Genomic DNA, 17,794 nt, shown 5'->3' with positions numbered 1-17,794 from the left:
CAGTAGAATTCCGCATCCACGAGGAAGTGCTCAATAAATAGACAGTGTAAATGGAGCATTAATAGTAATCAATAACCTTACTTAACAGTTTCTATTCTTTTGTCTTGACTATTAAAAATAAAATTCAAGACAATTTATCTCTACTTAACATGACCACTCTACAAATCCAATTTCATTCTAGGTGTGATTACACAGTGTCACTAGGATTTCCTTACAATACTTTTGCTTTTATTATGATATCATATCTGCTTTTTCTCTAGGTTAAGGATACAGATCTTTAGCTAACATATCTTTGTTTAATACAATCTCCCATGTGCCTTCTCTTGAAAGTTGTTGTCTACTAATTTTTCTTAATGGATTAAGTGCTCTCTCATTATCAGCAAATGCCATGTCTAGCAGCAAATCATATGTGTTTGCATTTCCATTCTGCCATTAATCACACTGCTGTGAAATATCCAACTAAAGATTATCCATTATTTCGTCTGCCTAAAAATCTACTAGAGAACTGATTTATGAATGAATATTTTTGTTTTCTTAACACTATAGGTCAAGGACAGAAGTGTGAAATGGCTCTGGTCACTGAAATTTCGATTGACAGGAGTGTGCTGGTCTGCAGAACAGCCATAGATTTACGTATTCATGCACACGTGTCTGCTTTCTGTTTTAAGTGTGTGTCCATTAGCTTTCTGAGTGCCTTTCTCTTAGATGTATCCTATCGCAAATCACAAACTCTTCTGTTTATTTACTAGCTTTCAAGCTTCTCTTTAGAAAGGTATTTTCACAGCCAGTAGAGTCATTTTGCTCAGAAAATGCAAATAAATGAGGACAACTGAACAAAATATCACATAAATGTACCTACTTATGTGATTACTATAATGGTAAATATCTAGCTCACTACTTGAGAAACACTTGGTCAAAGCTTCTACTTAATACAAAGAAAATTTTTAAGTCTAATTTTTCTGACTTTTGCCAGGGATTCCTGGGTTCCTGGTTTACTGAGATTTAAGGACAGGATGGAAGTATCTACCCTGACTGTATGTCTTCCTACAGTATTATGGGATAAAGGATACGGTAGACAGTGTGTCTGTCACAGAAGTCAATAGACCGTTTCACTATAATGGGAAGAAGACATTTGCAAAACCAGCAGGCTGTTAAACCACAAACTATTTACTGACTATCTTCCTATGACAGGAACTGGTTTATCTTCTCATTACAATTTGAAGAGGCTTCTGCCTTTGACAGAGATTGTTCTTCAAAATGAATGAAGCTCATAATGAAAATTGGCATTCTGTGTGCCACAGGGGCGGAAATCTTTCTTAAGGAGCAAAACCAAATGTAACAAAAGGGAAAATTAAGAGAGCTATCTTTTAGAGGAGGCTGGGCACCAACCAAACAAGTCTTTTTATTTACACTGCAGCAGAGCCAGCTCCTGGACCCTGCTGGTAAACAGGTCAAAGACCACACTTTTTCACAGGGCAGGAAACCTCCAGGTGGGTGTGGATGTAGCTCAGAAACTGTATTTTTTAGCCAGTCCCACCCCAACTGATTATCAGGAATGCTCAGAAATGAATGATCTCAGCACTCAGAAATGCGCTGTACTGATCTATGTTGAAGGGATGGGTTTGTATTCCTCTTTATTCACTGAGCACTCTTCACAAAAATCCAAATACCTTGGCATTGTGTACATGTCAACAAGTCAATCCTCATTGAAAGCTTATGAAACAAAGCAGGTCACAGTTGCACATCTGAAGGTCAATACACTATCATTTAGACACAGGGTTTTCATTTATAAACGTAGTAGCTTTTCTAAAATACACACAGCCAGGATGGCTCAAATCCAACTCTTTTCTTAATAATGAACATTATTTTAAAAAGAGTAAAAGACAGAGTTCTCACCTTACAAACTCTCCCAACTCGAGAAAGAATTGTCTTGTCAGAGGTGCTACTATCTTGTGATATTTCTCGGAAGAAGAAGTAGATTTTGTCATCATCCGGATTATAGGTGTCCGGGATGGGAAAAGTTGCAATGAATTTTGCTCCTAGAATTTCCCAAAAAGAAAGGATTTAAAAAATGTGATGAAAAGTCTTCATACTAAAATTCTTCTTCAGTATCTACACTTATGTTGCATTTTCCACTGAAATAAAAACATCCATATATAGACACATGGTGGCAAGTTTGTCATTAACTCTGAGAGAAAATCACTATGGATCATGAAGTTGATCTGATATTTTTGTGTATATTGTTTACTACTACTTACATAAATACGTAGCATCGGCCATTGCTCCCTCTTTGAAAATAAGATGATTTTCAATACAGTGACTGCAAAAATCTGCTTTAATGCTCTTGTTATCAACATCAAGTTAAGTGTTTTTTCCCAAACTGCATGGTAGAGTTTCAGTTAATTTCATTACACACTGAAGCAGTTATGAGTACAGAAATACAGTACTGTTTACTAGAAATATCTTGCAAATGACTCAAAGAACTTTGATTGACCACAGGATGAAAAATTCAAATATAAATGAGAGATTTCCAAATTTAAAAATTTCCCACATATCCATTTTTAAACAATCTTTCTGACTACAACATTCAATACAGTACCTTTCTGGGATTCTCAGGATAACACAGAAAACTCTGTAACTGGCTGTTGTTTTGCATCAACACATATTGGCTATAGTAACTTTGGAAATTGTTGCCAGAGGAGGCAGTGGACTCTTCTTGGAGATCTCCAAAAGCTGCCTGGATGTGATCCTGGGCACCCTGATCTGGGTATCCCTGCTTGAGCAGGGATTGGACCACATGGACCCAGAGGTCTCTGCCAACATCAGCTATCCTGTGATTCCGTGATATTCTGTTTGGGCCATTTAAATCCACTTTTCACAAGGAATGCTATGGCAGTTATGTTACTTCTAATCTCAGCCAAAGTGAGCCTGGCTATTTCTGGATATTCTTCATTGCCTTACTCAGCTCTCATTTGTGTCCTCCAGTCCTTGCTCCTTGCTCACTGTTTTTTTTTTTTTTTTTTCCTGCACTAAAATCAGAAATTAAGCAAATTCCATAGGCCCCATAGACTACAGCAGAGCAAGCAACCACACTGTCTGGCTTAAGTCAAGCCAATAGTTGAGGAAATGACTTTTAAGACATTCTTTAGCGTGCTATAATATATGAGCTCTTTAGAGGGCCCTTGGATCAATTATGTTTTTCTTTAAATAGAAGTGGCTATGCAAATACAGTACAAAGAGACCCTTGACTCCAAAATGCATTCTTTTGGCAATAACATAAAATCCCTTACAAGTGGGAAGGCTGCAGTCGAAAGGAAGACTGCGTAAGATGGTAGAGCAAACAGAACACATTGGTGATTTGTGGGGAGTGCTATTATCAGCTTTTATTGTATTTTTGTACTTTTACCCTTTATCTAATTATTATTACTTCACATTACCTTTAAGGAGTTTACACAATATACGCTATGGTACACACAGAACAAAAATAGGGTAATTGACTCAAAAGTCTGCAAAGATTTGCAACAAAATGTGGTGTGTTTAAGTGCTGACTATGTACCTTCATGATAGAAGAGTAAAGTTATGGGTCAGAACAGCCGCTGTGCTGCTTCCATTTTAAACCATTCTAACAATATAGAATGGTGCCAGCAGAAAAATGAAATGATGCAGGCATCAGGCCCTATAAATTTAAGTGAGGATTTCAAAATGAGCCTAAAGAAAATATTCAATTACTCCTCGGGGTCTTTAAAACCACTTTGAAGATTATATCTCTAAGTATGAAAAAATACATAAATACACTTTCAATAAGGTTTCTAAAGTATGCAGTTAGTTTAAATAACCATATAATATAAAAACGTGTGAAATACTACTGTAGCATTCATCTGAATTTCACATAGTTTTCCTTGTTGTTGTTGCTGCTGTTTTAGTTGTTGTTGTTTTGTTTTGTTTTGTTTTTTTAATCTGTGTTCATGGAACAAAACCCTGTATATATGTTTTTTAAGAAAGAAAGAAAAAAAATGTTCACTGCTTTGCTTGGCACGCCAAATGCAGAAACAAATATCTCAATACCAATTCCTGGAACAGATTTAGAAGAACATCTAACAAATTAAAGGAACACAAATATTTAATGATTTTAAATCACAATGGAGAACACTGATGTTGAAAGCAGAATCCAAACAAAAACATACTGTACAAGATATGAAGAGAAAGAGATTGAAAACAATTTAATAAAAGAGATCATGAACTGAAAAGCACATTATGTTCTGCAATTGACATCTTTGCCTCATCTCTTGTAATCTGTCCATATAACACAGACAAGCAAGTTTAAATCAATTGTGAATTAGGTTTTTGGATTCTTTGCATGGGAAACAAATTATATGATGATCATTTTAAACCAGTATTTGTTTTCCTGTATACACCACTGTCCCTCTTTAATTACTTCAATAGACAGTTTTCCTGCATATTAATTTCATGGCTAGACAGCATGTAACCAAAGAGGGGATAAAGGCATCAGGAGCTCTGAGAAAGAAGCCACCATAAATTCAGGTGTTGCTCATGCCCTTTAAACATGCTCCTGTGGCCTGGGAGTAGTTGCTACACCTGGTCCTTTATGGCTGTTCCCCAGGGAGGGTTCAATTTGCTTTGAGTTATCTGCCTGTTATTTCACTTTTCAAACATTAGCAATAGTTTTAGACAGTGCTTTAATAATGCCTCCAGAGAAGATTCCTTAGGTCTGGAAAGAGAGGACAGCAAATGAGCAGCAAATCCCAGAACATAAAGAATGGGAAAAGATACTTAGAACAGTTGGAGACTTTCTGCAGCAGCTCTTTGCAGCCAGGCTGCCAGAAGTATAGGACATGGTAAGACACAAAGGACCATGCTCACCTCATTTTCCTTTATCCCTCTATAAGCCAAGCTTCTGACCTAAACTCATCCAGATCCTTTCTCAGGGAAGGACAGAAAGGGAAAAGGAGGAAAGTGGTAATGAATCTCATTTTAGGACAGATTCCTACAATAGGTGGAGTGAGTGTCACCTCTGTCTGTAAATCACAGGCAGAGAACTGAAATGGCTGAGCTCAGATGGGATGCTAGCTTTTGCCTTTGTAAAGCTCAGTGAGCTGAATCCCATCCAAAGCACTCAGAACATAAAGTCACTGTTTGCAAGTATCCATCCCTGACAAAGTTGATTAAGTTGAAATAAAATAAAAAACAAACAAACAAACAAACAAATGAATTCTGCCCCCCAAAACAAAAAACATTAACGCATGCAGAGAAACACTCATCCTATCTATGACTTTAGCTTCCTATCAAGAAGAAAGGAATGTGCAGCTGGATATCCATATGTCCAGTACCCTGTTGTCCCATCTGGAGGCAGGCATGCAGTTTCAGTGGGTGGCTTTGACTTCCAGAGCAGGACACCAGTCCCACACATCTCACCCAGTGCCCGGGATCTGGGACAGGCTGCTCCAGCCAACAGATTCTCCAGCCCTTTGTGATGAAATCTGAGCAGAAGCAGCATCCTTCAGGGCCACCATGAGCAGGAGTATGAGCTGTGTGAGTGTGAGTCATGGGAAAGATTAGCTGCTTTCCTCCCTTTCTCCTTTGTAGAGAGGCTATTCAGTCATTGAGATTAAGACATGTCTTAATTAGTTAAGATAGAGATGCCCTGCAAGGAACTGGGAGGTATCCTACACATTTTTCCCTTATGCTTTGTCTTTTCCTCCTTTCCCCCAGAAAATAATAATCTTGTTTCCAGAAATGGAATAAAGACAAAACTTTTAAAATATTAAGGTACATTATAGCAAAACTTCCACAGCCCACTGGAAAAAAAACAACTTAGACATTTTGTCTTTATCCAAAGTAAAGCACGAGTCATGCCTAGAAATAATCTATTTATAATTGTACAATTACTCAAGTATGTACAACTTTTCCTGGAGGTCTAGCATATGCTTGGTCAATGGGTGGTATTTTTAGAGAAAAAGGGATTTAGGTGAGGTGAAGATTTTAAAACCAAAATCAAGTAAATATTTTCTTTACACCAATACCGAAAGCAAAAAGTGTATGAAATTGGGAATGCTACACAATAAACTAGCAATGTACTGGCTGCCCTCTGGCTTACTGCAGAACTGATCCCATCATTTAATATTGCATTCAAAATTTTCTCCAAATAAGACCATTTTAAAATATTAAAAGCATCCAATTTATACCTGTGCCTTGCAATATAACATTGCATGGTTTTTATATAAGAAGTTTTAGACAGAGGGTGGTTGTAGATTTTATATGGCTGTAAACAGTTTACACTTGAAGAATATACAGGGTCTTCAGCACAGGATAATTTTGACATTGCAATCTAATACACTGAAGCTGTTTTTCAAGCCCAGACATATAAATATATTACACTCCTTGAAAACTGTCACGGATAGAAGCACTTTAAGTGAAAACAGAATGAATCATAGCATCTTTTCAGTTGAAAGTACCTTTAAAGGTCATCTAGCCCAACTCCCCTTCAATGAATGGGGACATCCACAGCTAGATCAGGTTGCTCAGAGCCGGATCCAACCTGACTTTGAATGTCCCCAAGGACACAGGATCCACCACAATTCTGGGCAACCTATTCCAGTGTCTTACCACCATTACTGTATAAAACTTCTTCCTTATGTCAGTGTAAGTCTCTGTCTTCTTTAATTTTGAAACAATTTCTCCATGTCTTATCACAATGGACCCTGCTAAAGAGTCTGTTCCCTTTCTTCTTATAGCCCCCTTTTAGATACTGAAAGGCCACTATCAGGCCTCCCCCGAGTTTTTTCCTCTCCAGGCTGAACAGCCCCATCTCTCTCAGCCTGCCCTCACAGGAGAGGTTTTCCATCATTTTTGTGGCCCTCATCTGGATGTGCTCCAACAGGTCCACATCTCTCCTGTATTGAGGACTCTACATCTGGATGCAATACTACAGGTGAAGCCTCACCAGCACAGAGCAGAGCTGCAGGATCACCTCCCTTGCCCTTCTAGCCATGCTTCTTTTGATGCAGCTCAGGATAGAGTTGGCTTTCTGGACTGTGAGGGCACATTGCTGGCTCACATCCAGCTTGTCATCCTCAAAGTCCTTTCCAGCAGGGCTGTGCTCCACTCTTACATCCCCCAGTTTGTACAGATAGCACGTGTTGCCATGACCCAGGCACAAGACCTTGCACTTAGATTTATTGAACCTCGTGAAGTCACCTGGGTGCACTGCTCAAGTCGGTCTAGGTCTCTCCAAATGGCATCTTGTGCCTTGGGCACGCTGACCACACACCACAGCTTGGTGCCATCCACAGACTTGCTGAGGGCACACTTGATTGCACTGTCAATGTCATTGATGAAGATGTTAAAGATCACTGGTCCCAATACTGACCCCTGAAGGACACTACTTGTCACCGATCTCCATCTGGACATTGAGCCATTTACCATCATTCTCTTGCTATGATCTCGCAACCAGTTCCTCATCCATCAAACAGTCCACTCATCAGATTCACATATGTTCAATTTGGACAGAATAATGTTATGAGGGACCATGTCAAAGGCCTTACTGAAGATACATGATATCAGTGGCTCTTTCCTTGTCCACTGATGCAGTTACTCTACCATAAAAAGCAACAGGGTTGGTCAGGCAGGACCTTCCCTTGGTGAAGCCACACTATTTATCCTACATTACCTCTCTCTCTTCCATGTGCCTTAGCATAGCTTCCAGGAGGATCTGCTCCATGATCTTCCCTGACACAGAGCTGAGGCTGACAGGTTGGTTGTTCCCTCAGTCATCCTTTCTACCCTTCTCAAAAATGGCTTCTATATTACCTTTTATCCAATCACCAGGGTCCTCACCTGACTGCCATGACTTTTCAAATATCATCAAAAGTAACCTGGCAACTACATCAGCCAATTCCCTCTGTACTCTGGAATGTATCGTTAGGACCCACAGATTTATGGATGTTCAGGTTCCTCAGGAGGTCACGAACCTGATCTTCACTTACAACACAAGAGGCATCACTCCCCTAGATCCCACCTTCTTAACTATTCACTCAAGAGCTGTGTGGAGAGCAGTCCCTAGTGAAGACTGAGGCAAAGAAGTTGTTGAATATCTCAGCTTTCTCCTTGTCTGTTGTTACTAGCCTGCCTTAATTGCTCATTAGGTGGTACACCCTCTTGGATTTTCCTCTTCTGTGAAACATGAAATGAAAAATCAGTCTATCAGAAAAGCATACCTTCACCTCAGCCTCCAAATTAAAACAGAAATAGTTCTCAGTCCTTTAGTTTATTCCATATTCTTGTACTGTTCCCCGGTCTCAAACTGCTCGTGAAGAAACATTAATAGCATGAAGAAATGCTTGGAACTGGATATTTAAACTCTAAGTTCTCTTGGGCTGGGAGCTGAGCTCTCCTTCATTCTGTTGTAATGTTCATCGAGGTGGATCTGTACTAACGATAACACCAGATGCTCTTTATGAGTACTTCCCAATAAATCTTTCTTTCTGGGATATCATAACATCCCTTAGGAAAGCAGCTACTCTAACTGCCTTTCCATACTAAGCATCAGAAAGCAGCCAGTGATAAAATCAGATGCTAGATCACATTATAAGAGACAACTGCCTCCTGGATGGACCCATGCTGGCTCACCCATACTGCAAACACATCAGTTCTGGCCTATGGGACATAAAGAAATGAGAGGGAGGAGAGAGAAGAGGTGGGACAAGAGAGGTGTTGAGCCATACACTTGAAGAGCACAGGAGATTAAAGTAGGTAAAGTTAGCAGAGTCAAGTGTGAGATCTTTTATCAGTCCACAGGACTACATCTATTTGGACAGGTAAAATGACTTGAAGTGGCTTTTCCTCTACTCCCCAGCCCGCAAGAGAAATCTAGTGGTTACAAAGCCAGATCTAGACAGAAATATATACATATATATATTCCACTTAGGTAGAGGAATAGAAGAAGCAGAGAAATAATAAAAATAAGAACATTTTCTTCTTGTTGCGGTCTCAGAGAGTTAAGAGGCAAAATTATGCCTTTCAGAAGTTGTCTGCTGGGAAGACAACTTAACCCTGTGGTCAGCAGGCCTGGATTTACAATGCATCCATAGTTACACAGGCAGCCTGAAACAGGGCCAGTGTTGCCGCATATTTAAAGACAGCTGACAACTAAAAGGGGGATGCTTTAATTGAGCAGGGTTAGCCTGTGAGCGAAGTTTTCCATGTTACTCTGTGTGTGGTTTGAGACTGGCTGGGTGTAAATGCGGCCAGTTTTTTAGAGGGGTTTACTAGCTCAGAATGTTTTTAACGGGCAAGGAAAAGCAGTGTTTTGCTTGGAAAGCTATTTTAGGGTGCCAGTAGTGGTTTTAAAATGACCCTCACAGCAACAAAGAGTATTTTTCCCCTTCTAAAAAGGAAAAGGGAAAAAAAAAAAAAAAAAAAAAAGGCCTCCTACCTAAAAACACTGAACTTTCAGTTTGTCATTTCAACATACTTTAGGGAACAGTTTTGAATAAGTGATTGGAAAAAAAGTTTAAAAAAATTATTTCAACAAGACTGGAAAGACTGGAAATAGAAGCATTTTAGTCATGACAGTATTCCAATTACATGACTATATACAGATGTATAGATCAAAGACGGAAAGAACTATTAGGTCCTACTTTCCTCCTCTTTCCTTAATTAGCATTTTCACTTCTCTCAAGTGCATTTTTGTTCCACTGAGCTTTCTCCAAAAGAGCTACATAATCCAAAGATACCATGATACAATATCTATATTTATACTTACTGGACATATATTTATTTAAGAAAGGGGCTATTAACTTCAGAGAAGCAGGGACAATGCAAATGACAACAGCATATGTTTGGGATCTTACCAGTAAGCCAGTAATGTTCAGAAATGTCAGTTCTGATGTAATGGTGGTCGTGAGAAGGGCCCAGGGAACGTGTTAGAGCAGTGTCTTTGCCAAGGAAATCAGAAGCTGTTCCAGCATAAAGATACTCATCTGCAAAAGAAAAAGCAATGAGGTTTCCACATATATGAAGTAAACAAATTAAAACTTTGTATTTTGTTGGGTGAACAACACCTGTGTCTAATTTGCCTATGAACTAATTTAATACTTTAAAGTTTTTTTGTCTTATACTTCGTTGGGATTTGTGGTTTTATGAAATTACTTACATTTGAATGGATGTAGTATTTGTAATTGTATTCCTGAGAAATTAAAGAGTCCCTGTCTGATTTTCAGATATTTTAGGCAACCAAAAAAGCAAATTCCTCCAGGCCTTAATCAGGACAGTGCTAAGAGGATAATGGCATACCCAAACAAAGCATCCTGCCTCATTGGCACTGACAATGGGCCCACGGGCTGTAATGCAGGTACAACCATCTGCTGATTCAAGCCAGCCTTGATCCCAGCCTTGACCCACCACACGTGGCTTTGCTGCTCCTGGGCTTGAGCTGGGAATTTGATGGATGCTCCACTATAGGAACTTCATGGCTTGGCAATTTCCTGGAGCAGGGATCTCTGCCCAACACTTCATTCACAAAGAGGAATTTAGGCACTAGGGGAATTCTTCTCAACTATGTAGCATGTTAATGGTAGGAATATGGCTATAGACCCAAACTGTGATCATTTTAACACAGTCAGTTGTTCTACTAAAATAAATGAGACATCTTGCTTGAATAAGGCAGCCAGAAATTGTCTCACAAAGAAACGGTATTTATAATAATGCACAGGGTGTTTGCTACAACTGCAGTTACTATTTATTTTTCTGAGATCTTTTTTTGAACTGTAAAACTACATAAATGTAAGAATTGCACAATATTTTCTGCTTTCCTTCAAATTTCAGTATTTTTCTAAAAAGAAGCAAAGAAATGGTATTGCTGTGAAATTTTTAATTGTACTGTGCATTTTACAACAATTCTCTTTTTTTCTTTTTCTGTAAAAATAACAGGATAGCTTTATTAGGTGGGGGAGCTTTGTTTTTGTTTAATGGCTTGAAACAAGAAATTTCTGCAGTTTGAAAAAATAAAAAAGGTTCATATTCATAAATAATAAGCATATAAAATGCTGCATGATACGTAAAAATACTTTTCCAGGTTTTCCAATGTTCCGAGTGGAAACATTTCACAAGATATTTTAGTGAGAAGCCCTTTGTTGAGAGTGAACTCCGAATAAATATCATTCAATATAAAACATAAATATTGTGTGGTTTCATTTGCAAAAGATGTAAACATGCTTAAAAAATAAGACAAAAAGAAAACAAAACTAAGCAAAAAACCACAACCACTGACCCACAAAAAAAAAAGATCCGTCAGCTTTCTTTTTGCTTCATTATTGCTATTATTTATGTATTATTTCCATGACAGTACTGCAAAGCACATCTTTCAGACAGCATGTCGCCTCTGTAAAGGAACAATAGTGCGTTCAGAACGGTATTTGTCATAATGAAGAATGGGCAGGGTAATTGGTGTCTGCTAACTGACAGGCACTCAGTGATCGATAAATCTGAAGGACTAACAGAAAATGCCCATCCTTGCCCAGGCTCTGCTGACAAGGCGCTTTCAGCACTTCTCATGGCTTTTGATATTTCTCAGTCCAAGTTCCAGTTATTTCCAGAGTCGTTTTGGTGAGGTAATTTGTAACAGAAGATGGATGACAAGCAGGTGATTTTTCAGTTAGAAAGCCTGGGTTTTCCAATAGCATATAGTATAGCATTGGGTTTTACTTGGGGTAAAATGCTGTGTAGAATTCAAAGACAGATTAGATATTTCTACAAAGAATGCAAACACTTGCATTAACCTACTTACAGGAATGGAGATACAGGGCAATATTAAGCTCATATTTATACCTGATTACAAATGCTTTCTGAAGGATGCAAGTAATATTTATTGTCATTCTGCAGATAAATAAAAGTGGATAGAGAGAAACACTATGAAGGCTATTCCTCTCACCAGTAGCAGAGATGGGAACTGAGCTCCCCTGAGTCCCAGTGCAGTATCTTATCCATGAGTTACACTGCTCTCCTAGCACTTTAGGAAATAAAGCAATCATCCAAAGATAGGTCAAGAACACATTCTCTGGTCAGGCCTGTAACTCTTTACAGTGCTCCTTGTACAGTATAGTGAAGCACTTGATACCAGGCATAGTACAGGAAGGGATGCTAAAATAACCCAATTACCAACTTTATCTAGCCTGAAAATTGTTACATACTGAAGATTATGTTTTAGTTAGCAAAGCACAGCAGCTTCTTCATTTCCCAAAACTTAAAAGTCAATGCACTAGTGTGCTACTGGAATTAGCCAACACTATAATAAATCACAGAACTATATTGCATTAAGACAAAAAAAAAAAAAAAAAGAATAAAGTTTCTAGAATTCCATTTTAAAAATAGACTTCACAGTCATTAAATAGTACTAGGGGTCCCTGAAAAGAATAAGCACTGACTTTAATCTATTGTTTTTAATAAAGGAAGTCCTGCCCCATCTGTTGGATCAGAATCACAAATCATCTATCTTATTATCAGAGAAGAAAGACTGAACATTAGTCATATTCTTTTTATAACACAGTGACCAATACTTCAAAGCATTGTCACCACTGCTCTTTGGCTGTAAATGAAAACGTCATGGTGCCTCACTCTTATCTTGTATTCATAGGCTTGATGGACAAGTTAAATGAAAATTGTCCAAAGCTATGAACCAAACCATGACAAAAGTGGCTCTCATAGTGGCTTGAAATCCAGAGGTCAAGCTGACATTCCTTGGTACCAAATGTCAGACCACACAGTGCTGCAATGCACGCAGCAGGCAGATTGCGCTATCTTGTTCCTAGGCTTCCAGCTTCAGAAGTGGCTACTCAAGTAAATAGAAGCCTCAAAAATGTATTTATGGAAATAGCAGATGTCAGCAGACTTCAAAGGGCAGAACATATTGATAATTGCAGAAAGAGCCCTAGAAACACTTGAAACTTTGTCTGTCCATGTGTTGGTTTGTCTTTTTGTTGTGTTGCTAAAGGAGAAATGACTGGGTGAGGATGAAACCCTGCTCAGCTGGCAGAGACTTCACAGCCACTCAGGTTTCTCTGCTTGTGTTGATGCATTTCCAACTTTTGGTGTCAGCAAACTGAAGGGTTCCCCCAGGTCCCAGAGCACAAACCAGCATCAGAAGCAAAAGCAGTGCCAGAGCAGCTCTGCTGGTGACATCTACTGAGCCTCTGACCTCAGTAACTACATTGATGGTTTCTTACCTGCCATCACCGATGCAAATGGCTGCTGAGGATCGAAAGGGCATTTCAACCTGCCCGACTCCAAGTTCTGAGTATCCAGCCTGAATATTGTTTCCTGAGAATAAACACATATTTGTTATCCTGGCATGGCTGCAGAGAAAAACTCACTCAAACTGCTTTGCTAACAAAGGAAGTGAAGGTGTATCAGATCACACAGTTTAGAGTTGATATTTACAGTCCAATCCCCTGTTTTACATCTGGATTTTTTTTTTCCACTCACTATTTTAATGTATTTTGCTCACTCTATAATGAAAAATAAATCTTGAAAAAATATAATGATTTTCAGGAAGAAAAAAAAAAACATGCATTGTTCATTTCAATTCAAAGTAAAGGCTGGATTGTGGTTAAAAGCCACTGGTGTCTATTTGGGGAAGTGCTGATAGACTGTGTTGCAACAGGAGACCCAGAAGGGATTCTGGATGATTCCTAAATTTCTCCAGGAACTGCTGAATAATGTTCATGGCAGACACAGTTCAGCCACTTTAAATAGGAGCAGCATACGCTCTCTCTTGTTATTTTTAACAAGGCTAACGATACAAGAGATATTAGAATAAATCCCTCCTTGTAGTTCCCAAATACATCGATCAATGCTTGGGTCACAGAGCAAAGGTACAGAGGGAGATAATGGAAGTAAATTATTTAAAAGTCATTTCTTATGATTTCAGTGGGAAATTTTGCATTTTTGATTCAATTTTTGTAAGCATTACTTTGAAGTTTTGTTAGTTTGGAATAGCCCACCTGGACATTTTCACATATTCCTTTCATCAGTTTTCTAAAAGCACACGTAACTGAAACCCACAGTGTATCCTTCTGAAGGCAAACTGGTTGTTAGGACGAGTAAAGTCTTAGCAGGTACAGAGAGATTATTTTAAGAATGTTGCTATTAGAGAAGGGAGACTTCCTGCAGAGGTGTTTTTAATATACTCTCCCATGCAAAGTGACATTCAGAATCCCACTAGAATTCTGGAATCAAATCATTATGGGTTTAATGTTTATTGCAGAAGAACAGCTTTTGAAGTTAGTTAAAAAGAAAGATCTATGATTTAAAACATTATGTAAAAGAGAGTGAAGTGACTTAATTGTTTCTATAATTTTGCCTTGCAAGAGAACTGAAGAGTGCAAATGATAGCTAACTATACCCAAAGAGATTCACATAGAATTAAACTTCACAACACATTTATTCAATATATGCTAAGCACGCAGCAGACTATAAATAACCAAACACTGAGATGTCTTCTAAACCCTATAGGCTCAGAAGACAAGAGGCCAGGATACTGAATAATTAAGATCCTTGCTTAAGAGGGAAAAAAAATCAATTCCAATCAATGGAGATAAATTCAATTTCCTGCAGCAATTCTAGCTGCTATAAAGAAGAATTTAATAGTTAGACAAGAACTCTTGTTATCCTCTCAAACGTGAGATATCAGATAAACCAAATTCTCAGTCTACTGAGATGGGCTCATGAAGAACAACACTATATTAAAAACTGAGCATTGTTTTACTGAGAATAGAATATTATTGTCTCATTCTCATTTGTTCTAAGAAATGCAGCCCTGATCTGCTCAGAAAACCTTTGTGGTATAACACATGCCAAGACGCTGTTTCTATGTCCAGGAATTCTCAAGAGAATGAGGGCTCTCTAGATCACCATCAAACACTCCAGCCTTCATCCAGACAAATTAATGGACATAACCACGCATTCAGCCAGAATTAACCTCCTCCTTTCAGTCTGGACAAAAATTGCAAAGAAAAAAACATCCCTTGGAGACCTGTGGCTAAGAGCACCGGCCAGGCCAAGCCTCTTCTTCACCAGCCAAGAGAAGTTTTGGCAGTGACTTCAGCACTAGCAAGGCTAGGACTTTAATCCCCTTTAATTGTGTGATCCTGTAGAGGATTTGTATGGCTTCAAAAGCAGTGTGTGCTGTAGCTTTGAGTCACCTGATCCACACTCCTTTCCTGTCTGCTTCTGCAGCATTGGCAGCAACCACCAGAGCACCGGGCAGATCCTCCAGCAGCTTCCAGAGGTCAGCAGGGCGCTGCCTGCTTTCAAAGCCCTGTGAGACTATCTCAGGCTCTGGCTCTCCCAAGCATACTACAGCTTCCTGGAGAGGTTGCTAATTACCAAACATCCATTATCCATTCTTACAAATCAGAGATTAAAAAAAACCTAAAAGAACAGATCTGCAACAGGAAAGCTTTGAATTTCCACACAGGATTTCTAGCTTCAGTTCCTACAACCAGGAGACTTTTCCATATGCCTGTCAAATTCAAGTCATTAGGTTTCAAGGAGAGAGGACTCAGGTCTTTCCTGCTATGTCACATTTATCTGGACAGGCAGTGGCTATATGGTGTTTGGAATCCCAGAAGGAAAGGGAAAATATGTCTCATGCCATTCAAAGTCATTGTTTCAGTAGGTTGCAGAAGAGATGCACCAGCAGAAGGGGTGTGTGGAGTGATGAACACTGAACAGCTCACTGCTGCAGCTGAGCAACCAGTGAGTGCAGGACAGGCAGAACTGGGAGACAGTTAAGGGATTAGGAAATACAATATGAGGTTTCTTCTTTCATTTCCTCTCATAAGGTAATTGGTCACATCTAATTGAGACAGACCCCCTTGTCTAGACTGACCGCCAGACTGAACAATCAGGCCAAATCCATAATTTTATAATGTCTGATGAGAACAACCATCACAAATGAAGTTACAATGGGAGAGTGAATAAGACAGCTCACTAATGACCCAGAAGTAAACCAGAACCTTACACTCTTGATGAGAGTTGTTCTGCTCAGTTCAGCTGTGGACTTAATCATTCAGGATGAGGAATCAGCATGATACAGGGGATATAAAGCTTCAGTTGTTTCAATTGGAATTATCAAAGAAATGAAGCAAAAAAGACTAAGTTGTTTCTTTGCAAGCCCAACTGTACAGCCTGTTCCAAACAGTACCAGGAGTATTAACAACTTATTATGGAAAGAGTACCATCATGCAGATTTCAGGCAGCTCTGTAACTTCAGCAGCCTCTGGTCAACCAACCCACAGATTGCATGGGTCCCAGATAGGATAAGAGTTAATAAACCCTTCCCACTCCCCACCCCCAACTTTTTTTTTTTTTTTTTTCTGTAATTTGTCCTTAATTTCGTACATCAGCATAAATCCAATACATACATATTTGAGGTTATTGCATTTAATAACATATCATTAAAACTCACTTTTTATAATCTACAATTTCACTTAGATCCAAGGAAAAGGGAAAGCTATTTCTACAGCAGCACAGGAAGCCTGCACTACAGGCAAATAACCAAACAGGTCATATCCAGACACTGTCTAAGAGCAGAGCCAATGTTATAAATATAACCAAAGTGTTATATGTATAGGAGTTAAAAAGAGACTTGTGTACTAAGTGGCTGCTTGACACAACACCAAAATGCTTCTGTTGTGAAGGTTACATCTCAAACATTTACCACTTAGGATGGAGATTTCTTTGTCACCAGCAAATGAAGTCCAATCAGCTGCTAACTTCAGTGCAGGAATTCACCACTAGTGACAGAGGACACCCAGCACTTAGCGACAGTGCTGGAAAACATCTGCAAAGGCCTGAGATTCAGCCCTTCAGGTTGGACTTAGAGACCATTTACAAATTCTGAATTACTCTTGTGCACGAGGAATAGGAAGCCATCCCTGAGGAACAGGAGATATGTGCACATTAGAAGATAGAACAACGAATGTCATCTTCAACTGTGTGTGTGTGTGTATGTAAGCAGAAAGTATGCACGGAAATGACTTACAAGAAAGAAGGACATCTGGGTTAAATGTGCTCCTCACTTACTTAATCATGTGGAAGTGTCATTTTGAAGAACTTTGTGTATTAAGCCTTACCAAGGAAAGTGCTTTGTTCAAAAGCGATATGCACATATCGAATGTGAGAACACGAGTTCCTGTCTGACCTGCAAAATCCACCATTTACTCTGTTATTTACGCAAGCTGCTGTCAGTTCATTTTTTATACACTCATGTGGTATTTTCCAATCTATAATGAATGCTAAACAAGACAAAGGTTACCCCTTGATGTATCAGAGTAGTGAGGAAATTAAATTACCTCTTTGTGAGTGCCAAGTTCAATGTATCCACAGAGAGGGTGAAATGCTCCTGTGCCACAGACATAAACATGCGTTCGGTTGTAGGGCTGAAGGACCCTAATAAAATTGGCACAGTCTGTCTGTTGCAAAGAGAAAAGAGAGAGATGTTAATTTTCATGTTTATTTTTCACTTTCACATTCTTGCTCTAGGTTTTAGCCATAGGATCCTTGTATTTAAACTTGAAACTACTGTAGTAGTGATTGTTTACTAAACACTTCAAAGTTGTGATGGTTAAAATTTCTCAGTGGCTGTGTATCCAGCAGTTCATCAATCAGACTTACAAACCCCTCTTTTGTAATGTTTACAGCCACAAGGAGCTATGTGGTAACAGTGCAGATTGGAGGACGTCTGCTCAGCTTATGCTGTAGACACATCCCCAGTCAA

General features: G+C 39.0%; 1 protein-coding gene across 5 annotated transcripts in view; it reads right to left on the bottom strand.

The window, feature by feature from the left end:
• SEMA3D (semaphorin 3D) overlaps positions 1–17,794 on the bottom strand; it is a 142,802-nt gene that overhangs the window by 50,082 nt on the left and 74,926 nt on the right. For all 5 annotated transcript variants that reach the window (XM_040668203.2, XM_015295302.4, XM_015295369.4 and 2 more), the window contains 4 exons: positions 17,370–17,489; positions 13,239–13,332; positions 9,870–9,998; positions 1,897–2,039 (listed from right to left, as the gene is read on the bottom strand). In XM_040668203.2, coding sequence (XP_040524137.1) covers positions 1,897–2,039; positions 9,870–9,998; positions 13,239–13,332; positions 17,370–17,489 — 486 coding nt within the window. The remainder of the gene's footprint in view (positions 1–1,896; positions 2,040–9,869; positions 9,999–13,238; positions 13,333–17,369; positions 17,490–17,794) is intronic.

The sequence above is a fragment of the Gallus gallus genome, chromosome 1 (genome assembly GCF_016699485.2).
Source record: "Gallus gallus isolate bGalGal1 chromosome 1, bGalGal1.mat.broiler.GRCg7b, whole genome shotgun sequence".
NCBI lineage: Eukaryota > Metazoa > Chordata > Aves > Galliformes > Phasianidae > Gallus > Gallus gallus.
This window is presented reverse-complemented; position numbering and strand designations above follow the sequence as displayed.